Source organism: Myotis lucifugus, unplaced genomic scaffold (assembly GCF_000147115.1).
Source record: "Myotis lucifugus unplaced genomic scaffold, Myoluc2.0 scaffold_178, whole genome shotgun sequence".
Lineage (NCBI taxonomy): Eukaryota > Metazoa > Chordata > Mammalia > Chiroptera > Vespertilionidae > Myotis > Myotis lucifugus.
In genome coordinates, this window is record NW_005871226.1 from 2,614,950 (window position 1) to 2,639,149 (window position 24,200).

A 24,200-nucleotide genomic window follows, 5' to 3' on the forward strand; every position below is an offset into this window, starting at 1 on the left:
CAAAGGGCGGGCCTTCGGGGTCCTGCTGCCGCCCGCACCCATCTGCCTTGGGCTGCCTGGCGGAGCGCTGGTGGCTGCGCCCGACCGCGCTCGGCCTGGGCTGCCTGGGGCCCGGCCCGCGAGGCCCACTGCTCAGGCGCGGGGAAGGCGACCCCGGGGCCCCCAGCCGGAGAGGGCGCCGCCGCGGAGGCCCCGGGCGGCCCGTGGGGCCCAGCGAGTGCCGACAGCCTGGTACGTACCGAGGGGAAGGGGCCACCCTGGGTCGGGGTCGCAGGCCTGCGGGCCTCGGACCTGGATGCGAATAGCGTGCTTTGACCGGTGCGGGTCGGGCGGTTCCGTGGCAGAACTTTTCAGCCGCTTCCTGGGGAGAAGTGACGGGCGGGTTATCCGGGTCGGATGGATGTGAGAGGTCCCGACCGTGTCCCCCTTCCGTCTTGGTGGTTACGGCCCAGAGATCAGGATTTAAAAAAGATCCCCAGGGGATTCTAATGCGCAGCCAAGGTTGAGAACCACTGGGTTACTAGTAAGTTAGAATTACCCCCTCCACCCGTTCTATCCGCACGGGTTGCTGGACCGGCCTCGGTGTTGCATTGGTAAAAATAGCCTTCGCTGGTCTAATGAAAGTCTATTTTTAATTTAATGAAGGAAGGGAATCCCCAGTGTTTAGGGAAAGTCCGCGGGGATCATCCGAAAGATAGACGGGCCGCTCCGTCTGCTTGTGCAGGTTTGGTTCACGATGACTGGACCTTTGGCGGTCTTCCCTGTTATAAGATGAAGGGTAGGTAACTTAGGTCGCAGTTGAAAGATTTCTAAAGCGGTTCAATTACAAAAGATGGTTAAGGTTCTCTCGAGGTGCCGGAGGGAGATATTTTGTCTACTTACCTAATGAAATCCTGCCCGAGTAGAAGACACCAGAGCATGGATGTGGGGAGAGCTTTTGATGTCATGTTAGCAAGACTCATGCAATTATTACATCTTCAATTGTTAGGTGTTCAGCGGGCCCCTGTGCTGCCCGCATAAGCTGTGCAGCATGGGTTGAGGTGGCCGCATCCTGCAGGGGCCTCACCTCCGCGTGCTGGATGCTCGGAGGTGGCCATATGCTGGCTGCAGCCCTTCCCAGAACGGCAGTCGTCGGTCGAGTATGCCGCGGGTTTGGGGTTGGGGAAGATTAGATTGCTCCCTCTTAATTTTAATGTAGAAATGTACAGATGTCATGGTGATAGATTAACGAGGCCATTTGGACCGACATCGTTGATGTGGCGTTAAAAAGAAACCCTTTTCTCTGCCTTCAACCTGGTTTATTAACTCACCCAATGAAACGATCTGGCTGTTTTGCAACTTTGTCTTTAGTTTTGCCCCCACGAATATCTGAGATTAATTCTGGGCCTCTTTATTCTGACCTTTTGCTTTGCTACTCATTTTTCTCAATCAGAAAGTATCTCCCCCCCGCCCACCCCCTTCTGTGAGTTTAACATTGAATCGGTGTTTGACTTATTTTGTACCACGGTATGGTCAACAGACTTACTTTTTTTTCCCTCTGGACTCTGAAACACGCTGACCATTGAACTTGAGTTTGGAATATACTCCAAGAATGTTTTCCTTTTATGATATAATGTGGTCTGTTTTCAAGAAAAGGTCCTTGGGTAGAGGTTTGTATTGTTTTTCTTTCCGGGATGGTTTCCTGGAGAATCTGAAGTTTTTCTGTAGCTTTCAGAGAGTGTTCTGCCACCTGATCCTAATAACTAATAACCCCATTATCTTGCCTTGCTGAGGTTTTGTTTAAAAACAGAACTTAGTATCTTTAGGGAACTCTCTTTTCTTACTGGATGGTCCATGGAATCTTTAAAAGGTGTCTTTAGAACTGGAATTGATCACTTCAAAAAAATCAAGATTAAGGTTCAGACAAGTTGATTACTAATTAAGAAAGAGGTTAACTAGGGTTAGTCTTGTGAGATAGTCACATGGGCTAGAATTGGCAGCCTTGACTCACTGGGGTAAAAATCCAGGCTTTAGGGAGAGACATTTTCTTGGTATTATTTCTGTACCCCATTGTACAGGGTGTCTTAGCACCACTGGGCTGAGGCTTTTAAAATTCGAATATTGTTTGGCAAGGAAGGAATGTTCTTCAGAGCAGCTGCCAAGAAGCCCTTTTGTTAGTGCCAACTTCAAACAGCTTGGCTTGAAATGAATTTTCAAGGAATCATAAGGCTCCCACAGGGGAGCTGTGAAAGCTCTTAGTTTCTAGTTGGGGATCTTAACATTTCCGTGGCTATTTTGAACAGTTTTTCAAATTTCTCTTTATTTCCTAAGAATTTCAATTCCTATTCCTATTTCCATTTTCTTTTGGCAGTTCTCCAACTTAGTAGTGAAGTTCTGTAATTCAGTGTTTTTCCCCCTCTTCATTCCAATTAACCAACACTATGTATCATTTAGTATTCTTTTGATGGGTATGTGTAGAGGAGCGAGGGAGATTATTTGCAATAAATATTTTTAAGCCAGAATGTCTGGAGTTGATAATTTGTTCTTTTTTCCTAGACTGTCTACTTGAAGTATAAGAGCTTCTTAAAGTTTGACTTTTTTTTTTTTTATTGATTTTTCACATAGAGGAAAGGAGAGGGATAGAGAGTTAGAAACATCGATGAGAGAGAAACATTGATCAGCTGCCTCCTGCACATCTCCCACTGGGGATGTGCCCGCAACCAAGGTACATGCCCCCGGCCGGAATCGAACCTGGGACCTTTCAGTCCGCAGGCCAACGCTCTATCCACTGAGCCAAACCGGTTAGGGCAAAGTTTGACTTTTAAAAGCAGTGGTGAGGTCATATATTAAAGGCTTGACATATATGGTAGATAATACATGTTTGTTCCTTCTCTCTTTATGAAGAAACCTTTGTGTAGTAGACACTTTAGTCTACCTTTGGGTACATGGCACATCTTCATCTTCTGTATTCTTGACAGTTTTAGAATGATGTCTGTAAAAACAGAAAGAATTTAAAAACTCAATTTAAAATACTAAATTTAAAGTGTATGTAGCTCTCACCCTTAAGCTTATCAAGTGTATTTTCTCATGTATATATTTATTTAAAGTATAAATTTAATTTAAATTTTGTTGTCTTTTTGTTTCAGTATGAAAACCCATGGACAATACCAAATATGTTGTCAATGACGAGAATTGGCTTGGCTCCAGTTTTGGGCTATTTGATCATTGAAGAAGATTTTAATGTGGCACTAGGAGTTTTTGCTTTAGCTGGGCTAACTGATTTGGTAAGTTATACAGTCATTTCCTCTGTTTTGCTCCCCTTCCGCATCCCAGGGTCTCCACGGCATGGAAACAGCACAGCTTTAGTCTGCTTTTTCTTGGAAGGAAATCCTCAAGATGAATTTCACCTGGCACTTTATTTAAGGCCTTGTGTGGAACTCCATTATTCTTTATACTAAGGAAGGTAGTGGAGGTTGTATGGAGGCACAGGAGAGGGACTTTTTTTACTCCTGCTTTTTATTTATTTATTTATTTTTAAATATATTTTATTGATTTTTTACAGAGAGGAAGGGAGAGAGATAGAGAGTTAGAAACATCGAAGAGAGAAACATCAATCAGCTGCCTTCTGCACATCTCCTACTGGGGATGTGCCCGCAACCCAGGTACATGCCCTTGACCGGAATCGAACCTGGGACCTTTCAGTCCGCAGGCCGACGCTCTATCCACCGAGCCAAACCGGTTTCGGCCTTTTATTTATTTTTTTAAAAAATATGTTTTTATTGATTTTTAGAGAGAGAGGGAGGGAGAGGGATAGAAAGGTAGAAACATCCATGATTGGCTGCCTCCTGCATGCCCATATTTGAGGTTCGTAGAAACAAAAAACCCCAAAAATTTCACCTGCCCAGTAGCTCTGGTGAGCAATATGGTATTGGCTGAAGATTTTTCATGATTAACAAAGGAGGGCATTTGCGTTGTTACATGGCATTTCCAAATATGCATCAAATATAGTTGCAAAATGGCTGCCACTTCTGTTTTTCAGAGTTTAGGTCCTGTTTGTCATAACTTCTCCCCATTCTCACAATCTCTCTTTTATTCCTGCTTTTATCTCTGAAGTCTGTGAAGGCATCCACTCATTAATATGGTCTCCAAGTCTGTCCAAGGTTATTTATACTGATAATGGAATTTTGTTTTTTCATAACAGACAAGATCTTTTTCAGCTACTTGAGTTGATCTTTTTTTGATGGTAGGTTGTTTTTTTTGTGTGTGTTTTTTTTTTGTTTTTTTTTTAGCTGCCACATGAGATTGTAATATTCACTGAATAGGAGGGGCCTCATTTACATTTTTCTAAGTATATAGGACATTGTGTGTGGAAACGAGTTAACTGGCACCACATTTCACATTTATTCCATGGAGGTTTTGATGCCTCTAGAATGGCTGCTGGGCAGATGGCTGGACTCATGGGGGGTTTAAGCAGGAGAATGACAGGCCTGATTTATGTTGTGTATGGGAAATGGATTATAAAAAGGTGGAAGCAGAGAGGCTGGTTAGGAGGCTTACAATAATCTAGGGGGGTTGGTAGTTTGGATTAGGGTGGGAGTTTGGAATGGGGGAGAAATGAATGGGTTTGAGATATGTTTTGAAGATAGAGTTGACACATTGGATTGAATGTGTGAGGTGAGAAAAAGGAGTTAAATATGGCTTTTTAACAAGCAGGTATATTGAGGTTATCATTTTCTGTGGTTAACAACACTTAGAGTAGGGTAGGGTTTGTGGAAAAATACCAAGAACTATTATGCCTTTTCACATAGAGTTATCATTTGGGTAGTTGAATGTAGTTAGTGTGGAGATGGAGGAAGTCAGTGATTAGAGATAGATTTGGGAGTTATCTGCATATAGATGGTCTGGGAAAGTCATCGAAGCTGTGATGGGATCAGAGAAATGAGCAATTAAGTACAGCAATGGAAAGGGAATGAGTAAATGACATCGAAAAGGAATAGCTGGCAAGAAGGAAAATATTAGGCAATAGGGCGTGTCACAGAAGTTAGGTGAGGAAAGTGCTTCAATTTGTGCTGTGGTCAAGGAAGCTAAAAATATAGACTTTATTGGTGACCTTTATGAGTACCGTCTGTAGAGAGAGGGGACAATCAGTGGGCTGGTGGTCAAATGTAGGGTGATAATGACAATAGACATCACTTTGAGGAAGTTTTGCTTTATAGGGAAATAAAGAAATAGGGTCAAGGAAGGGCAGTTTTAAAGATTTTATATATATATATATACACATACACACACACACATACATACATACTGGAGAAATTTTTCTTCTTAATAAACTAATTAGGTAGGAAGGGAGAGATTGAGGATGTAAGGAAGGAAAATGGCAACTCACAGAAGGTAAGACGGCCTGGGATCAGGTCTCAGGGAAGGTAAAGAGAATGAATAGATGCCGGTAAGTGGTGGATTTGGAGGTGGGAATATGAAGGAGTGCTGAGAGTCTGTTTCTATTTTTCATGGAAAATGTAGATATGGTAATGAGCTAGAGAGGCTTTAGGAAGTATGGAGTTAGTTTGAGGTGAGAACAGACAGTGTGAAAAGAGAAGGTAAGCAGATGTAGGGTTGCCAGTCAGTATTGAGTGCCCACGGGAGATTTGTGGTCATAAATTTGAAGAGAGATCAGTCAGGCCGACGCCCTGTCCACTGAGCCAAACCGGCTAGGGCTATGTGTTTTTCTTGATCAGTGTTCAGCTGCTTGGGTGCAGGCCTGGCTGGAGGACATGGATAGTTGTGTTTAAGCAGGATTGAGGGAAAGTGGAGTAGGAGTTACAGGTGTTTGCAGAGCAGTGATGATGTTGATGACCTTGGAACCTAATGTGGGTAGAATAGCAGTGAGGAAGAGGTGATGATGGTGAAAAACTGGGAGGTTAATGTCCCTGAGATCAGAAACTAAACTAAAAGCTGAATCTTCCAAGGCCCCTACTCCCAGTTCTAGGCACTTCCTGTTAGTTTTACATCTAGTCTACCTCAGAAGAAAATAGATTCTTTCAGTTGTGGTAGTAATATCTAATAACTACTTTTTGGGGGGATTTACTAACTGTCTCTGTTTTCCAAATGAGGAAACTGAGGCTTAGAGGGGCCAAATAATTTGCCCGAGGTCACACAGTAAGTGGGAGAGCCAGAACTTGAATCACTTATGTTCTGTTGCAAACAGCAAGTTCTTTTCTTTTCTTTTTTTTTAGTATTTTTAAATATATTGATTTTAGAAAGGAAAGGAGAGGGAGAGAGAGTTAGAAACATCAATGATGAGAGAGAATCATTGATCGGCTGCCTCCTGCACACCCTACATTGGGGATCGAGCCTGTAACCCAGGCATGTGCTCTGGCCAAATATTGAACCGTGACCTTCTAGTTCATAGGTCGACGCTCAGCCATGCTGGCTGCCAAACAGCAAGTTATTAACCATTGTCCTGTGCTACTGCTGTCTCCTCTAACTCATTGGAATATTTGAGATATGGAGGACTTATTTATCCTATAAAGATGTACCATGTTAAATTACATCTAAATTAATTTGATATTTTTTTCCCTTGGAAATAGAACTAGGAAATTCAAATATTTTTGAAGCTTAAAGTTAAATAAAGTGAGTAAAAGCCAGGTAGGGATTTGGAAAACCAGAAAATATCTGTCTTGCTTAATGAGGATAGGCAATACTTGGTTCAATCTATTTTGTGACCCCAGAGTGGGCCTGGAGATGTGGATTTTTGTGATAAGACTTTGAATATGTAAATATTGGCAACTAATTTATATTTTTGAAAGCTCTGGCAGGTCATACAAAGCCAGCCTGTAGGCCCCATTTGGCCCTCTGGCAAGCAGGTATGACCTCTGCTTTAAAATATAACTTATTTGCAAGAATATTAAATAAGTAATTTTTGTATCAAAAATTTTAAGTAGGCCAGGCATAGAGGATTGAGTTTTTTATTCAAATATAGGTCATGCAAATGCAGTCAGATGTGGAATTAACAGTGGCACTAAATTTAAAAAAATTGAAAATAATAACTTAAAACTGAGGGAGTTGGATGGTAGAAGAGTAGGTAGGAATGGGTCTCACAGTTTAAGGGAAGTCCTTGCAAGTAAAAGCAGCTTCAGCCCAATGCTCAAGAGCGGGGCCTCTTAGTCCATGCCCTGTCACGCATGCTTTCTATGAGTTTTGGGGAGATTTCTGCATCTCTAAATTTATGTCTGAGTTCATCCCACAGAGGGGCATTGTGGAAACATTGAGAAATACCAGAAGGCCTTGAGAAAGAAAAGTACTGTAGACAAGTGAAATTATTTTCAGACCAGTTTGTAATTTAAAAGCTAAACATATACCAGTGAAAGAATGAGAAGGTTTGGGGATAAGAAACAGAAGAGATTTTACTTACATTTTATGAAAGTATAGTTGTTATCCCGGTATCTCTTCAAGATAACTACTCTGTGCCTATTATGACATTTATTTAAAAAACAACAACTTCTATTTTCAGTTGGATGGATTTATTGCTCGAAACTGGGCCAGTCAAAAATCAGCTTTGGGAAGTGCTCTTGATCCACTTGCTGATAAAATACTTATCAGTATCTTGTATGTTAGCTTGACCTATGCAGATCTTATTCCAGGTAAGAACACCGTCATGCGCACTTTTTATAGCCTAGGGAAAGAAGGACATTCATCAGCTTAGGATTTCTCTTGATAGACAATTTTTGTCCCCAAAATATCTTTTTTAAATTTTAAACTGTTTCCTTAATTCTAAACTATTGAACTGTTTGGTTTGTCAAATTATTTGTTTTACTTTAGAATTTATGTCCTTATTATAGTAGTACAATTCATTTAGTTAAGATTGCTTAAAGTTAAAATTGAGCAAATATTTCATAGTGCCAATTCCCATTACTCTAGAATGTCTTGAAACCATGTTATATATTCTTAGCGCCTAGCTTTTTGAAAACAATTTAAAGTTTTCCTTAGTACAATTTAATCATAATAAATGAGAGGTCTGAAACCCTGAAGATGTCTAAAATTTCACATTATTTTTACTTAGATACTATTACGCAATTTCAAATCATGCATGTTTGTACAACACATTATCTGAATGCTCTAACAAAATGTTATGATCTTTTGCCTTGTGTTTTGCATGTGCGTTTCTGGTTGTTCATTTTTTACTTTACCTGTATTTCTTAGTTTTTCTCCCTTGGTTCAGTTTAAACTATTTCCAAGAGTTCGGAATAGAATCTGACAATAAAGAAGCTGCCACATGGTCCTTCAATAAATAGCATGTATTATTAACATTTGAGAGGAAGAAGTTTCAGACTGGTATAGAATCCTCTATCTAGACATTGTTTTTCTCCTCTACCTTAAGGCTTTAAATTCCCATACCAAATTAAAAAGTGAATTGGACTAGTGGTTATATTTATGTGCTTCTTTGAAAGTCAGAATTGTGTTAGTATATGATTGGTGGTGTTGAAGGGGCAGGAGTAGTCTCAAATAAATACAAATACTTTGTAGGGAAAAAGAGCTAAGGAGCATTCTGTTGACATTATTAAACATTGAAATGATCTTGTGTACTTTTGTGCCTCCCATTTTTCAAAGTTATTTTTTAATATTTTGTTTTATTTACAAAAGTTAGCCAGGTATTTCCCTATTAAACTTAGCATTGTTTCCAGGTTTTGTTGCTCTGAGCTTGACCTAAATAATTGGTGTAGGTCAGTGGTCGGCACACTGCGGCTCGTGAGCCACATGCGGCTCTTTGGCCCCTTGATTGTGGTTGGTTTTCTCTAGAGCGGTCATAATTTTTTATTAGATTTATTTCTAGGTACTTGATAGTTCTTGATGCTTTTATAATTGGTAGCTTTTTTATATTTCATTTTGTAATAACTTTGTTAATAGATGAAAGTTCTATTTCTAATGTTGATTTTTGTGTCTGGTAACACTTGTTAAACTCTTATTCTAATGATAAAAATGTAAATGAAGTCTTGGGTTTTCTGTATCCTCAATTATGTATTGTCTATAATTAATGACAGTATATGTTTTCTTTTCCAGTTCTTTTGCCTTTTCTTTTACTTGCCTTACTCCACTGCTCAGTACAGTGTTGAATAGGAGTGGTATCTGTGTCTTAGTCCCAATCTCAAAGGAAAGCTTTCAACATTTCACGATTAAATATGACATTTCCTGTAGGGTTTTGTAGATACCCTTTTTCAGGTTAAGGAGTTTGCTCAGAGTTTCTATTGCAATCGAATGTTAAATTTTATCATGTTTTTCTCGTGTATTATAGCAGTCATATTTTTCCCCTTTAAGCTGTTTATGTGTGGTGGAATTGCATTCTTGATTTTCTGATGTTACACCATTCTGAAATTTCTAACTTTGTTGTTATATATTATGAAGATATTGCTGGATTTGGTTTGCTGGTATTTTGTTGATGATTTCATATAGATCCATGAGATTGGCTTAGAATTCTTTTCTCCAGATAGCCTTGTTAGGTATTAGCATCAAGTTATACCAATCTCATAAAACGAGTTGGGGAGTCTGGTTTTTTTCCTCCCCATTCTTGGGAGATGTTTGTGTAAGATCGCAATTATTCTTTCCTTGAGTTTTCATTGCTTTTCTTTTTCTAAATTATTTAGACTGGTTCAGTCCCAGTATACAAATGAGGGAGGCAAAAATGATAAGGAAGGAGGTAAAGGCCGAGTGCGTCCATTTGGCAGTTGTTATTCCGGATATTTATTGCTTGGCCTTGAGCTGAAGTTTAGCAACAGGTTTAGCAATTTACTAGCAGCTCTGAGAACTGAAAGATATGTATAGTCCTCACTTCCTTACTAGCCTCCTAACTCTGTTTTAAGTGAATCTCTTAGCAGTGTTTATTCTATTTTACTATTTTTCATTATAATCACCATGTTGTATATCATTATGTCTTAGTCATCTTAAAACTGAAAGTTTGTCCCATTGCCACCCTCTTCCTATTTCTCCCATCCTGCAGTCTCTGGAAACTACTTTATTACTGTGTCTGAATTCAGTATTTTTTAAGATTCCACATATAAGTGGTGCCATGTAGTATTTGTCTTTTTCTGTCTGATTAACTTTTTTCTTGAAGATATTTTTGCTGAGTATAGTTCTGTGTTGGTAGTTATTTTCTCTGAGCACACTTAATTTTAGAGAGTAAGGGTAAGGAAGAGAGAGATAGGAACATCAATGATGAGAGAGAATCATTGATCGGCTGCCTCTTGCATGCTTCCCCCCCCCCGCCCCCCAGTTGGAGATTGAGCCCGCAATCTGGGTACATGCCCTGACCAGGAATTGAACAGTGACCTCCTGGTTCATAGTTTGATGCTCAACCACGGAGCCACACCAGCCGAGCAATCCATGTCTTTTTTTAAGGAAATCTTTTTACTTTGAATGCTTTTAAGATTTCTTCTTTGTCTTTGGTTTTCCACAGTTTCACAATAATATTTGTGAATATGAGTTTCTTTTTTATTTATCTTGTTTAAGACTTGTTGGGCTTTGTAATCTGTGGATTGACATCGTTAATCAGTTCTAGAAAATTCTTAGCCTTAATCTTCAAATATTGCTATTGCTTATTTTTCTCTTCTCTTGGGAACGTAGTGTACCTATGTAGACCTTTTCACAGTATCTTTTAGTTGTCTTAGCCTCTTTTCTGTATGTTACCTTATTTTATTTTTCTGGGCTCCATTTTGGGTGCTTACTAATGTACTTGCTCATTCAGTTCCCCAGTTCTCTCTTCAGTTGTGCCAAGTTTATTTAATTATTTTATTGTGTTTTCCAGTTAAAGAATTTCTATTTTCTTCAAACTTACTAAATTGTCTTTCATAGTTTTCAGTTCTCAGCTGAAATCTTTGTTTTTATATCACTTTGAAAACAGTAAATTCAGTTATTTAATAGACTCTTATAAGTCTAAAATTTTGCCCAGCTGATTTGGCTCAAGGATTGATTGTTGACCAATGCACCAAGAGATTGCCAGTTAGATTGCTGGTCAGGGCACATGCCGGGGTTGCGGTTTTGATCCCCAGTAGGGGGCCTGCAGGAGGCAACCAATCAATGTTGATGTTTCTCTCTCATCAATATTTTTCTCTCTCTCCCTCTCTCCCATCCTTTCTCTCTAAAATCAATAAAAACATATTTAAATAAAATTCATATCTTTTGAGGGCGGGTTTCTTTCATTTGTTGTTTCTGTTGATTCTTACTCATGGTATCTTGTGAGTTTGGTTATTTTTGACTGTTTAGTCATTATATTAATGTTTGAAAAATAATTTAGAGAAATATTTTTATGTTTAGGATGATGGCATTATTCTCTACGGAAGATTTTTTTTGTTCAGTCCTGCTAGGTGTTTAGGCATGCTAAGAGGCCTAGATCAGGGGTGGGGAACATCCAGTCCGCAGGCTGTATAAGGCCCGTGAAATCATTTGTTCTGGCCCTGCCAAGGCACTAGGGGTGAGTTAATTAAATGTTTGAGCAAGTATAGCAGGCTAATTTTTTAAAAATATATTTAATTGATTTTTTTACAGAGAGGAAGGGAGAGGGATAGAGAGTTAGAAACATCGATGGGAGAGAAACATCGATCAGCTGCCTACTGCACACACCCTACTGGGGATGTGCCCGCAACCAAGGTACATGCCCTTGACCGGAATCGAACCTGGGGCCCCTCAGTCCGCAGGCCAACAACGCTCTATCCACTGAGCCACACTGGTTAGGGCAGCAGGCTAATTTTTAAGCTGATGATATTGTATGGCCCAAGAATGTTGTTATAAATATCCAAATGGCCCTTGGCAGGAAAAAGGTTCCCACCCCTGTCCTATGTTGTCCGATGGTGAGACATTTAGTACCGTCTCCTCTCGCAGTCCTGGGGGATAGTCCTTCAGCCCCCAGCTCAGAGCTCTGAGGTGGTTTATCAAACCCCAGCCTCGAGGGTTTGACTGCTCGCCCCCTAGACCATCTGAGACTACCAACAATTCTGTTCAACTTTGTCTTGTGTCCTAGGAGTAGGGACAGTACCTATCTGTATCTAGACCTATCTATCTACCTATCTGTCTGTCTGTTTGTTTTATTTTATTTGTTTTATTTTTTTGAGTTCTCACTCTAACAGGCATTAGCCTGACAGTTTCTTAGCATCTTGTAAGCAGCTTTCAGGATTTTTGTTGTTGTTGTTCTTGTCCTTTAGTTATATTAGCAGGAGGATTGTTCTGAATTATCTAGTCAGATATTAATGGAAGCTGAGTCCCAGGATCTTTTCATTGTCCTTGTAGTTCTGAAATTTTACAGTGGTATAGGCTCTAGATCAGCGGTTCTCAACCTGTGGGTCGCGACACCTTTGGGGGTCAAACGACCCTTTCACAGGGGTCACTTAAGACCATCGGAAAACATATATAATTACATATTGTTTTTATGATTAATCACTATGCTTTAATTATGTTCAATTTGTAACAATGAAAATACATCCTGCATATCAGATATCTACATTACGATTCATAACAGTAGCAAAATTATAGTTATAAAGTAGCAACGAAAATAATTTTATGGTTGGGGGTCACCACAAAATGAACAACTGTATTAAAAGGTCGCGGCATTAGGAAGGTTGAGAACCACTGCTCTAGATCCTACTCAAATTTGGTGTGAGTCTTTCATTGTGCTGGGTTTTAAGGAGTCCCCTTCAGTCTGAAAATTCCAATTCTAAAAATTGTTTATGTCTTCGATAATTTTCTATCCTATGTTTTCTTGGTTCTCTTCTTTCTGATATTCTTAATAATATGTAAGAAATATTTAAAACAATGCTTAATAAATTATAATTTTGGTAGTTAATAGAACTGGGACCTGAGTCTTTATATATATATATATATTTTTTTTCCCTTTATTGAGTAAGATATTACAAATGTTTCCTTATCCCCCCCAATGTCCCCTCATCCCCCCAATCCTGCTCTCACCCTCACCCTCACCCCCTGTTGTCCACATCCATCACTTATGCTTATATGCATGCATACAAGTCCTTTGGTTGATCTTTCCCCCTCACCCCCACCCTCCCCTGCTTGGACCTGAGTCTTTGCAGTGTATCTCCTCTCCTGCAGAAATCTCTTATTTAGGATTAAGGCATACTCCTTTTTCCCCCATGGTGATGAAATACATTACCAGGTACTTATTCTTGTTTGATGTTATGGTTAGGAGATTTATTGTATGTAATTTGCCCGAGTTTGCTGCATTTTAAAATCTGATTGCTGTTAGGTGGTGCTAGCTAATTATTGCTATGAAAAGGTTGTTGTACAGTCACAAAAGTGTCCCTAAAAATCATGGCAGGTTGGCTTTTGTTACTTGGTTCATATAACTGTATCATCTGTGTGTTCCAAGTGCCATGAGTTCCATGGAGAACCACTTTCTCTTTGGAGAAATCTAGTCATCCAGGACTAGGCCAAGGATCAACACTTACATCATAGCTGTGACCAGCAGAGATTTAAAATTTAAATCTGTAATTCTTTAGTCAGATTTTTCTCAAGTTGCAAAATCAACAGAATGTCAAAGCTAGAAAGGACCATAAGTATAGCCTCAAAAGTAATTCACAAAAGAGCTGTTTGAAAGTATTATGGAAAGGGGGATGTACAGTGATTCTTTATTTTAGTAATTGAAACATTTTGAACTGTGTTTTAGCCTCAGGATTTTTTCTCCTTTAAAAAAAAATAATTTTCCCCTTATGAAATTGATACATGTTGATGGTTAAGACTTCTTGCAGCACTGAAGGATATAAAGGGAAACAAGTCCTCTGCCCTCCCATTCTCATTCCACAAGGGAGTAGTAGGGGCTCCTTGGCATCCATCTAAAATATCCATCTGCTGGCTCTGCCTCTGGGTCATGCTGTAGAATCTAAGGGATAATGAGAAAGTATTGACAAGTTGAATTCTTGTTTAGTTAGAATTCACTGAATGAATGGGGCAGGAGAAAAAATAGCAATTGTTGGGGTAGGAACCGGCCCAGACAAGAATGAGAACATTTTGTTTCTTCACAAGTGGTACATATAGCAAATTTTATTGTTTATAAAGTTGCCTAGAATGCAGAAGCAAGTAGTCAAAGGGCCTGAGACGCCAATATGATTCACCCTGACATCCTTTCGAACCTCTTTACTATTTTATCCCATGTACTTAGAGTGGGCGTGGTGATCTTTCCCCCAAACTTACAAAGCTGAGAAATAACAGAAGTGGTTAGAGCTAGTAAAGCTGACACTGATAACTAGCTGCAGCTTAAAACATGTGCAAGAAAAACAAAACAAAAGGAGGCCTAGAAGGTCAACATTCTGAAAGGCAAACTTAGACTTCGAAAGCCATAGTTTCTTTTCACTTTGTTTTGAGTGCATGTAAAAAAAGATAAAAATAAGTGGTTCACTTTAAGGATCCTAAACTTTCAATAGATGTTTATAAAAAAATGAAAATTTTTACTTATGAAAAAACCCGTTTATTAAGGCTTATCAGAAACACCAGTTTATGGTAAGGCTTCACTGTATGTGTGATATCTTAGTAATTTTAAAAATCCCAACCAAAATTATTTTATTTTTGATTTTCAGTTCCACTTACTTATATGATAATTTCAAGAGATATAATGTTGATTCTTGCTGTTTTTTATGTCAGATATCGAACTCTTCCAGAACCGGTGAGTTTATTTCAAAGAAAATGTTCTTTTATTATTATTTAGCACTTAAGGGAAAAAAAATAATCACTGTTGTATACCAAGTTTCACTTTATGGGGATAATTTATGGCAGTTATTTTTTAGAAATCTATTTGCTAAGAATTTTTTAAAAAACACATTAACTGTCATCTTGCTTTGGTAGTTTTCAGTGAACACAGAATAATCAATTTAAAACAGACATGTTTTTGTTTTAAGTCCAAATCCTTTCAGTTGATAGCACATAACTAACTGCAGCTTAAAACCCAGACCAGCTATCCCCATCTAAGCTCTATTAGGAGTGCTTGCCATTTCCAGGTGAGAAGCCCTTTTTGCTGTCTAATTGAGCCCCTACTATGGCTTGTCTAGAACTGATTTTTAAAATCACAGCTGTATGGGCATGGGATGGTTAATTTGTATATTTGTTTATTGGTTTTACAAATATTTGAGCACATAAGCATAGCATAATGACCTCATCTTTTGGCTCCCAACTCAGTGAACATAGCAGTATTTTATTTATTTTGTGTTTTTAGTCTATAAAAGAAAATAGTAATAAGGGAAGTTTATTGAATTTTTTAGTAGAAAGAGATAGACAGATTTTATGATAGTTATCGTGTTAGTTTTATAGGAATTGACAAATAAATCTATGGGTTTTTAAAATCTATTTTCAGTAACCCATTTATAATTTATAAAGAACGGAGATAATGCTCATTTAGGAAAATAGAAAGTGCAGATAAAGGGCTTATTGTAGCATATAGCCAGGCCTGTGGTAAGCATTGAGTAACTGTTACCTACATATATTAACAAAATGTTTATTTGAAATTGAATGCTAAATTGAGTAAATTTTTATCTTTTGTTCTCTGCCAGCGAACACTTTCTAAGTATTTCAATCCTTGCTATGCTACTGCTAGGTTAAAACCAACCTTCATCAGCAAGGTAAGAGACACACAGCGTCCTTTTAAGCTTATTACAATGAATATAAACCTCAGTCTGGAGCAGCTGAAAATGAGACAAACTTAAATGCATTGGCTGTAGTGGATAGAGAGTGGGGTCATTAACCCAATATTTTTGTTCTCAGAGCTTTTGTAATTTTTAGTATATGTGTTGTGTTTTGTGGTGGTGGTCTGAGAATGTAAGAGGAGGTAATAGGGCCACCATTTAGGGAAAGTAGACACAAAGAGGTTATGAAGGTTCCTTTCTGGTTTCACCACCCACCTCCCTTTGGTGAAAACAACTTATAAAAGGTTGTTTCCTTTTCAAGTTTGATTGTTACATGCAAAGGGATAGGAGAAAGTTTATTCACAATTTAATAAACAACTGCTTTTCTAAGTCTCCATCACGTTTTCCTGAGCCACTTCAGGATTATAGCTGTGTGCCGATCTTTGCACACAGAGAGGACACTGTTCATGGCTCCCAGGGCACATGTATTTTTCTATTGGCCTTGATAAGTTTCCTCTACTCATTCTGTGTCCCATCCTTTGTAGTGGCAGTTTATTAGGCTGGCGATGCCTGTCATCTTTGGAACAGAGGGGTGATGACTTTTACTTATTTATTATTTTTTAAATTTATTTAATAAATATTTTTAATGAATTTTAGAGTGAGAGGAAGGGAAAGGGAGGGAGAGAGAGAGAGAGAGAAACATTGATGTTAGAGTAAAACATCTATTGGCTGCCTCCCACATGCCCCCTACCAGGGATCAATCCTGAAACCGGGGCATGTGCCCTGACTGAGAAGCAGCCTTTGCTTGCACAAGACGACCCCTAACCAACTGAGCCACACCAGCCAGGGGGCTGATTGCTTTCAAACCAGAAATTCCCTGGGTGGAACTTTATATGTGGGTTTTTATTTTATTTTTTAAATTCAGGTGACTTATATTTGTGTCACAATAATTTGATACAGATAGGAAGTGGCTTAAAGAAGTAGAGGGACAAATACCTCAAATCCTTGGTCTTGCAAGAAGTTCTCCAGGCAGTTTTTATTATTTATTTTTAAAACAAATTGGAATTCTTGTAATTTGGCTGCAGAATGGATGATAGAACGTAGGTGCTTCTCTAGGCACACCACCCGCTGATTCACTGTCACCCACTCTTCCCCAGGCACTTTGCAGGATGAGTAGAGGGAGTCTTCAGTGTCTTTCTGGTTCTTTCTTCCTTTTCCTCCATGCTGTCTTTTAGGGTAGGGAACCCTCATTTCCTCCAGAGAGCCTCTCATGGAGATGAGTGCATTTCATGTTCTAACCTCATGAGTTTGACAGGCAGGCAAGCGATAGCACTGAATGAAGTGCTGGGAAATCTGGGTTCTAGGTTCAGATATGTAACCTGCTGTGATTAATGGCAGGTCACTTTACTAATTGCATTACCTTTTCATTGTAAAATTATTTCCGTAGTCACAGGGCTGTTTTAATGACTGAAATAAAAGGCAAAGAACTTGGCAACATTTTGAATTGCTATGGAAATGCAAGATAGTGGTATTTTCTGACAGTTGCCCTTCTCTTTGCTGTGAAGAGCAGCTGTGCAGACAAATGGGCCAGTTGGTGAAGTTCACCCCTTTGTGTGAATGCCAGCTTCTTTGGCAGGAATATTAGAACATTAAGCATGTTGAGGGTATGTTGTGTTACTCTGTCTTGTAAGCTTGAAACAGAATCTGGTTGTCACTGTTCATGGATGACTTTTTTTTTTTTAGGTAAACACTGCAGTCCAGTTAATCTTGGTAGCAGCTTCTTTGGGAGCTCCGGTTTTCAATTATGCTCACGGCTTTTATCTTCCGATACTCTGGTAAGCTAAATTTAGTATTACCCTGTGAGGATGTCAACAAAATGGCTTATTGTGGTAGTCCTAGAATTACTTGGTTCTTATAGTGTTGATTGAGCACCAACCAGGTAAAGCTATGGGTTGTATTTTATGGTTGATATTATTCTTAAGAAGCTTACTATCAAATATGGGGTGTAGAAGTTGTATTTGAGGAGTTTTCATGCAAGTTAAAGGGGATGAGAGGTACAGATGATACGTTGGGATTTCAGAGGAAGGAAGCCATTTCCAGGTGGGAAGAAGAGGGACAGTTTCAGGGATGAAGTGGCATTTGAACCATGAGGTCTGGGTGGATTTTATATAGGGAGAGACTGAGGGGAGGCCATTTTGGTGAAGGACAGACCCTGTGCAAAGTCAAGTGTAGGAGAGTGGGCAGGGAAGTGTGTCCAGCCTAGTGAAAGGGCTGTTGTGGAGGGAAACTTGGAGAAAGGGTTTTGAATTTTATTTTATTGTGCTTATTATAGCCTTTAAATATGTCAAATTCAAACTCTCAGAGTTTGGATGTGTCACACTGATATTGAAGCACTGCATCTTTTTTAACTCTATAATTAAAATCTTCTTGTTTGATGCAGTCTGGGCCAGAAAATGGTTGGTTAACCAGTCAGTTAAGCTAAAGAAGCTTTAGAAATTATGCACACACTAAACCTTTTCTAAAATACTAGAGGCCTGATGCACAAAATTGGTGCATGGGTGGGGGTGGGGAGTGTCCCTCAGCCCAGCCTGCACCCTCTCCAATCTGGGACCCCTTGGGGGATGTCTGACTGCCAGTTTAGGCCCGACCCCTGTGGGGATCAGACATCCCTCTCACAAGCTGGGACTGCTGGATCCTAACTGCTCGCCTACCTGCCTGCCTGATTGCCCCTAACCGCTTTTGCCTGCCAGCCTGATCGCCCCCTAACCGCTTCCCTGCTGGCCTGATTGATGCCTAACTGCTCCCCTCCCAGCCTGATCACCCCCAACTGCCTTCCCCTGCCGACCTGATCTTGCCCACAACTGCCTTCCCCTGCAGGCCTGGTCCCCCCAATTGCCCTCCCCTGCAGGCCTGGTCCCCCCAATTGCCCTCCCCTCCCGGCCCGATCTCCCCAAACTGACCTCCCTTGCTAGCCTGTTGGCCCCAAACTGCCCTCCCTGCCAGCCTGATCGCCCACAACTGCCCTCCCCTGCCGGCCATCTTGTGACAACGTGAGGGTGGTGATCTTGTGGTGGCCATCTTGTGATGATGTCACGCAAGGGCGTGATGCCACCTAGGCTTTTATTATATAGGATATGTAAGTGTACATTGATTCTTATTCATTCTACATCTTCTGAATAAGACCAACACCTTTTCTTTGAATACATCTCTGATTTTCATGTTCTGCTTATTTTAAAGTGATGTAAGACTTTAAGACATTTACAAAGCAATCTGAATATAAACTTTCTAGATTTTGTAACATTTTCTCTAGTATTTTAACAGCCACATTACCTGCTTACTTTATAGTATTTTTTAGCAACTTGGCTGGTTATCAAGTCTTTCCAAAGCATCCACTTAGTTCTCAGAAACGGCAGCTTTTCCTACATGTATTTTTCATTGGCTTATGTGTGAATTTAGAATATTTAACTGGCATGAACAGCTTTGGGATCAAATAAAAATAGTCTGGATGGTCCTACATCTCACCTGGTGGAGCAGAAGTGCACGACGCACTAAGAAGTACCCTGTTGGCTGTGAGCATTCAGCAAGCCATGAGCACCACTGATCTAACTTCCAGGAGAAAGTCGGGTCAGTCTGGCAGTTCGCTTAAGGAAGAATTAGAAAAGAAAACTGAAATTTATTTTAAATGACTCAGATTTCAAGAAATAGAGTCTAAGACTCTCAGCAGCATGGAGTAGTAGAAAGGGCACACGGCTCCAGAGTTGAAGCCAGGCCAGGCTATGGTGTGGTTCCGTGGCCCTGACCAACTTCTCTGTTGCAAAAATAATATCTATATATATAAAAAGCCCAAAAGCCCAATATGCAAAGTGTCCCCTCAGGAGTTCGACCGACCAGGACTTTGATCACTTGCTATGACGTGCGCTGACCACCAGGGGTGGAACGAAGGGAGGTCCCGGCTGGCAGCCAGCAGCCGCTAGGGACCCTACCCATGCACGATTTCGAGCACTGGTCCTCTAGTGAGAATATAAGACACCTAGAGTAATGTCTGGGTAAAAATGACAATTGCTAGGATTATCATTATGTTCTTGGGCTCAGGAACTAGATTTGTTTGATGTTACTAATTCTAATGAGGTCTTAAAGAAAAGCAGTGTGTTTAAATTTTTGTAGTTAAAAATAATTTTATACCACACAGCCTTTTTTACTTTTTAAATAATTTTAAGTGTATTTTTTATCACTCTCACAGTACTGACCTTTACTTGACAACTAAATTTTCTTTTTTTCCATTACAGGTGTTTTACAGCTTTCACCACAGTTGCATCAGCTTACAGTTATTATCGTTACGGTCGGAAAACTGTTCAGGTGATAAATGGCAGATGAAGGTCATCCGCCATCATTAGCAAGGAAGCAATATACATCATTGGCAGCAGGGCCAGTGGAAATGTACAGGAGTCTCCCTACTTTGAAAAAGGACTTGTCAGATCAAACCATGTCATCAGTATTTAATGTGCATTGAAAATAAGCTTGATCATGGGCATATGCAGAATTTCCAATGTATTTTTAAATACAAATAAAACTATCATTTAGAATTTTTTACCTTAGGTTTCTTGATTAACTTATAAGGAATCAATTCCAATTATTGTCAGTCATTTTTTAATATTTTTTTAAAAAAGTAGTGTCCAGAGCATGGAAACTGGAGAATTGCCACTTCTCTTTAATAGAACTTAGATCGCTCACAATGCATTGGGGAATTTCCTAGGTTTAAATATATTTAGCCTACACAAGGTGGCTATACAACTTTAAGTTTAATTTGATCAGTATGTATATTAACAGTTAATGTGGTTAATAGTTGATCATTTAGGCTAATGACAATAAAGGTACCTTAGTTGTAGATGAAGTAAACTTGTAAAGAGATTATAAAGATCAAAATAGAAGGTATTGAAGTTCATGTTCAGTAGTCTTCCAACCTCTCAGGTGCCTAATAGTTTTTCAGGATAACAAGTAACAGAAGTAGTTGGAATAATAAAACATATCCATGAGCCTACACCATCCAAGAGGCAGTGAATTATAGCATGCCTTCCCACTGTATTTCTAACATGGCAGTGTTTGTATGATATTGGAATCTGTACTCATATGTATATAATATAAAACTGTATTTTTTAAACTTTTGGGAATATTCTTTTGTTAAGATGTTAAAAGAATAAAAAAGCTGGAAAACAGTATACCTTCATCTTGTGTTGTTTGTATAGCATATTATAGTTCTTGGTTGTGTAAGTTTTCTGATTCATAACGTTCATTGTTCATTCCGATACATCACTTGCACTTGCATTGTAAAAATAATTGGTTTGGGACCATCTGACTTAAAAGCCCTTATTCTCACTACACCGGCATGTTTAGGAGAATGGGAGAAAGGGTCAGTGCTGTGCTTCCTCTTATCAGTGGAGGCTTGTTGCTGCATGTTGTTCCAGGTTCTAATTTCAAGTGTAATGTGGAATTATTTAGATGATGTGATTATCTAAACAGCCTGTTGAGCTGTGTTAAAATGGGCAGCTACAAGCAAAATTCATGCCTCTTGGTGGTATCCTTGTATCAGTGTGCCCCTCTGTGGCCTGCTGGCCCTGGCTTCCTTGTTCCCAAGCTAGCTGCTCAGCCACCATTGGCTTGGAGCACACTGAAGCCTGCAGGCAGGGACATTGCCACTGAATCGATGGAGGGTCTTGAGAGGGAAGAGAAGGGTGCTGTGTGTCTGGTTCTTTCCTTCTGGAACCTCCTGTATAGTCTTAGTCTGGGAGGTGGTGAGGCTGAAGGCAGAAGTCTGTACCACCCAAGAGGCACACTGAGCGTGTCTCGGCACTAGCAAAATGTGAGCACACTAAAAAGGTATTCCAGAAAAAGAACTCGAAATAAAGTAGTTATGGAAAAACTAGGATTTGCACTTCACTCTGCTTATTTACAGTTTAGTGTCGATGCTATTTGGAGTGACTTATGGGTTGCCCTCATGGTCTCTAGAATTAAGGCCTTATTGGGTGTGGTTAACACATTGCGGACGGGTCACTTGAATTCTCGTGTTTTCTGTTCTAAAGCTTGTGGCAAATCACCCGAATTCTCGGCTTTTCATTGTCATTTAGAGAGAAATTGTAATGGAATACACATTTGCTGAAGTTAAAAATTACAAAAGGAATTAAAAGTGATTAGTCCCTTGTCGTTAGTAATAAAAATAACTTTTTTATACCGATTAGGTATTTTTAAAGTGTTCAGTAACCATGGATAGTGATGAAGAACATGATAAAAATCTGGATAGATTTGCTGACAATTTATCAGATATTTTTTTTTTTTTTAAATATATTTTATTGATTTTTTACAGAGAGAAAGGGAGAGAGATAGTTAGAAACATCGATGAGAGAGAAACATCGATCAGCTGCCTCCTGCACATCTCCCACTGGGGATGTGCTCGCAACCCAGGTACATGCCCTTGACCGGAATCGAACCTGAGACCTTTCGGTCTGCAGGCCGACGCTCTATCCACTGAGCCAAACCGGTTTCGGCAATTTATCAGATATTTCAAGTGAAAGTGATGAAAGCTTTGACAGTGGCAGTGATACAGTTATTCCTTCAAAAAGGAGAAAATTAGTAATTTCAAGTGATTCTGAACCTGAAAATTTGAACAATTCCACATGATTTTGAGCGTAATTTGCGTCTTGGTTGCCGAGATAATGATTGGTCAAAAGAGGACTTTCAACCTAATTTGGAAAAATTTGAAGGTAATTCTGGGTTTACAGTTATACCGTCTGATTCTAAGAACATCATTGAAGTCACCAACTTGATTTTTGATGATGATCTGTTTGAACTATTTTGTCATCAGTTGAACATATAACCAAAATTTGGGAAAGCACAAAATTTAGAAAGCAATAAAGTGGTCTCCTGTTACTCCAACAGATACGAAAAATTTTTTAGGACTTATAGTGCTAATGGAGCATACTCGGAAGGATACTTGGAAAGAATATTGGTCTACAAATCCAGTTCTAGCTGTTCCAATATTTCCTGAGACAATGAGTCAAAATCATTTTGAACAAATCTGGACTTACTGGCATTTCAATGACAATGCAAACATGACTAAATCTTCATCCAGGCTATTTAAAATTCAATTTGGCTGAAACCGGTTTGGCTCAGTGGATAGAGCGTCGGCCTGCGGACTTAAGGGTCCCGGGTTCGATTCCGGTCAAGGGCATGTACCTGGGTTGCGGGCACATCCCCAGTGGGAGATGTGCAGGAGGCAGCTGATCGATGTTCCTCTCTCATCGATGTTTCTAACTCTATCTCTCTCCCTTTCTCTCTGTAAAAAATCAATAAAATATATTTTAAAAAAAATAATAATAAAATAAAATAAAATTCAATCTGTACTCCACCACTTTATTAGTAAATTTCAAACAATATATAAAACTATGCTAGAATTATCATTAGATGAAGGCCATGATTCCACGGAGGGGAGATCTTCTATTTCGAACTTAACAACCCAGCTAAAATTATTAAATATGGTTTATTGTAAGAATGGTATGTGAGAGCAAGACGATATATTTGCAATATGGAAATTTACACAGGTGAAGGAAAAAAATTGAATGACTATTCTGTCACTACTTTGGCCGTATCTGGAATTGGGGCATCACATATACCAACATAACTATTATAATAGCATTTCAATTGCAGAAACTATATATAAAAAATATCCTACTAAAGTTTGCAAACTATGCAAAAGTAACGGTAAGAGAAGAGAAACGCATTACATTTGCCAGCTTTGTTTAGTTCCACTTCTATTACATAGTGTTTTACAAAGTATCATACTTGAAAAAGATATTAGCTTCATCTACACGATGGAATACTATGCTGCTGTAAAAAAGAAGGAATCCTTACCATTTGCAACAGCATGGATGGAACTGGAGAACATTATGCTAAGTGAAATAAGCCAGTCAATGAAAGAAAAATACCACATGATCTCACTCATTTATGGATAATAAAGACCATTATAAACTGATGAGCAAAAATAGATACAGAGGCAGAGCAGCATCGAACAGACTGTCAAACTATAGCAGGAAGGCTGGGGAAGGTCGGAGGGTGGGAAAGGAGGGTAAGAGATCAACCGAAGGACTTGTATGCATGCATATAAGCATAACCAATGGACATAAGACACTGGGGGGTAGGGGAGCCCGGGGGAATGTCAAGGGGAGAAAAAAAAAGGAGACCTATGTAATACTCTTTGTAATACTTTAAGCCAGCCGTGGGCAAACCGGATCCGGCCCGTTTGAAATGAATAAAACTAAAAAAAAAAAGACCGTACCCTTTTATGTAATGATGTTTACTTTGAATTTATATTAGTTCACACAAACACTCCATCCATGCTTTTGTTCCGGCCCTCCGGTCCAGTTTAAGAACCCATTGTGGCCCTCGAGTCAAAAAGTTTGCCCACCCCTGCTTTAAGCAATAAAAAAAAATGTGTATCGGAGAAAAAAATAAAAAGATAAAGTGTGCCTTTAACATTTATGTAAAAAGTTTTTTGTACTCGTTCAATAGAAACTTATCTGGCCACTGGGTAAAGCTAGCAATAAAACTACTGGTCCACAATGT

General features: G+C 39.3%; 1 protein-coding gene across 4 annotated transcripts; it reads left to right on the forward strand.

Annotated features, from left to right (window-relative positions):
- The first annotated feature begins 23 nt into the window (after positions 1 to 23).
- Positions 24 to 20,803, forward strand: CRLS1 (cardiolipin synthase 1). 4 transcript variants are annotated; one of them, XM_023760276.1, is made up of 7 exons: positions 24 to 231; positions 3,126 to 3,263; positions 7,490 to 7,619; positions 14,550 to 14,635; positions 15,516 to 15,584; positions 17,331 to 17,422; positions 19,874 to 20,803. In XM_023760276.1, exons 2-7 carry the CDS (start codon positions 3,153 to 3,155, stop codon positions 19,959 to 19,961), a joined length of 576 nt encoding a protein of 191 aa, XP_023616044.1. In that variant the 5' UTR covers positions 24 to 231; positions 3,126 to 3,152; the 3' UTR covers positions 19,962 to 20,803. The 4 variants fall into 4 exon arrangements, with proteins under 4 accessions (XP_023616044.1, XP_023616046.1, XP_023616045.1 ...); XM_023760278.1 differs by lacking the exon at positions 19,874 to 20,803 and adding an exon at positions 18,591 to 18,647 and having other exon boundaries at positions 95 to 231; XM_023760277.1 differs by lacking the exon at positions 19,874 to 20,803 and adding an exon at positions 18,465 to 18,601 and having other exon boundaries at positions 95 to 231.
- The last annotated feature ends 3,397 nt before the right edge of the window (positions 20,804 to 24,200 follow it).

Coding starts and splice junctions, on each gene's coding strand:
- CRLS1 (XM_023760276.1), top strand. CDS start 3,153: ATGTTGTCAATGACGAGAATTGGCTTGGCTCCAGTTTTGGGCTATTTG. Junction 7,620..14,549: donor CTATGCAGATCTTATTCCAG/GTAAGAACACCG, acceptor TTTGATTTTCAG/TTCCACTTACTTATATGATA. Junction 14,636..15,515: donor ATCGAACTCTTCCAGAACCG/GTGAGTTTATTT, acceptor GTTCTCTGCCAG/CGAACACTTTCTAAGTATTT.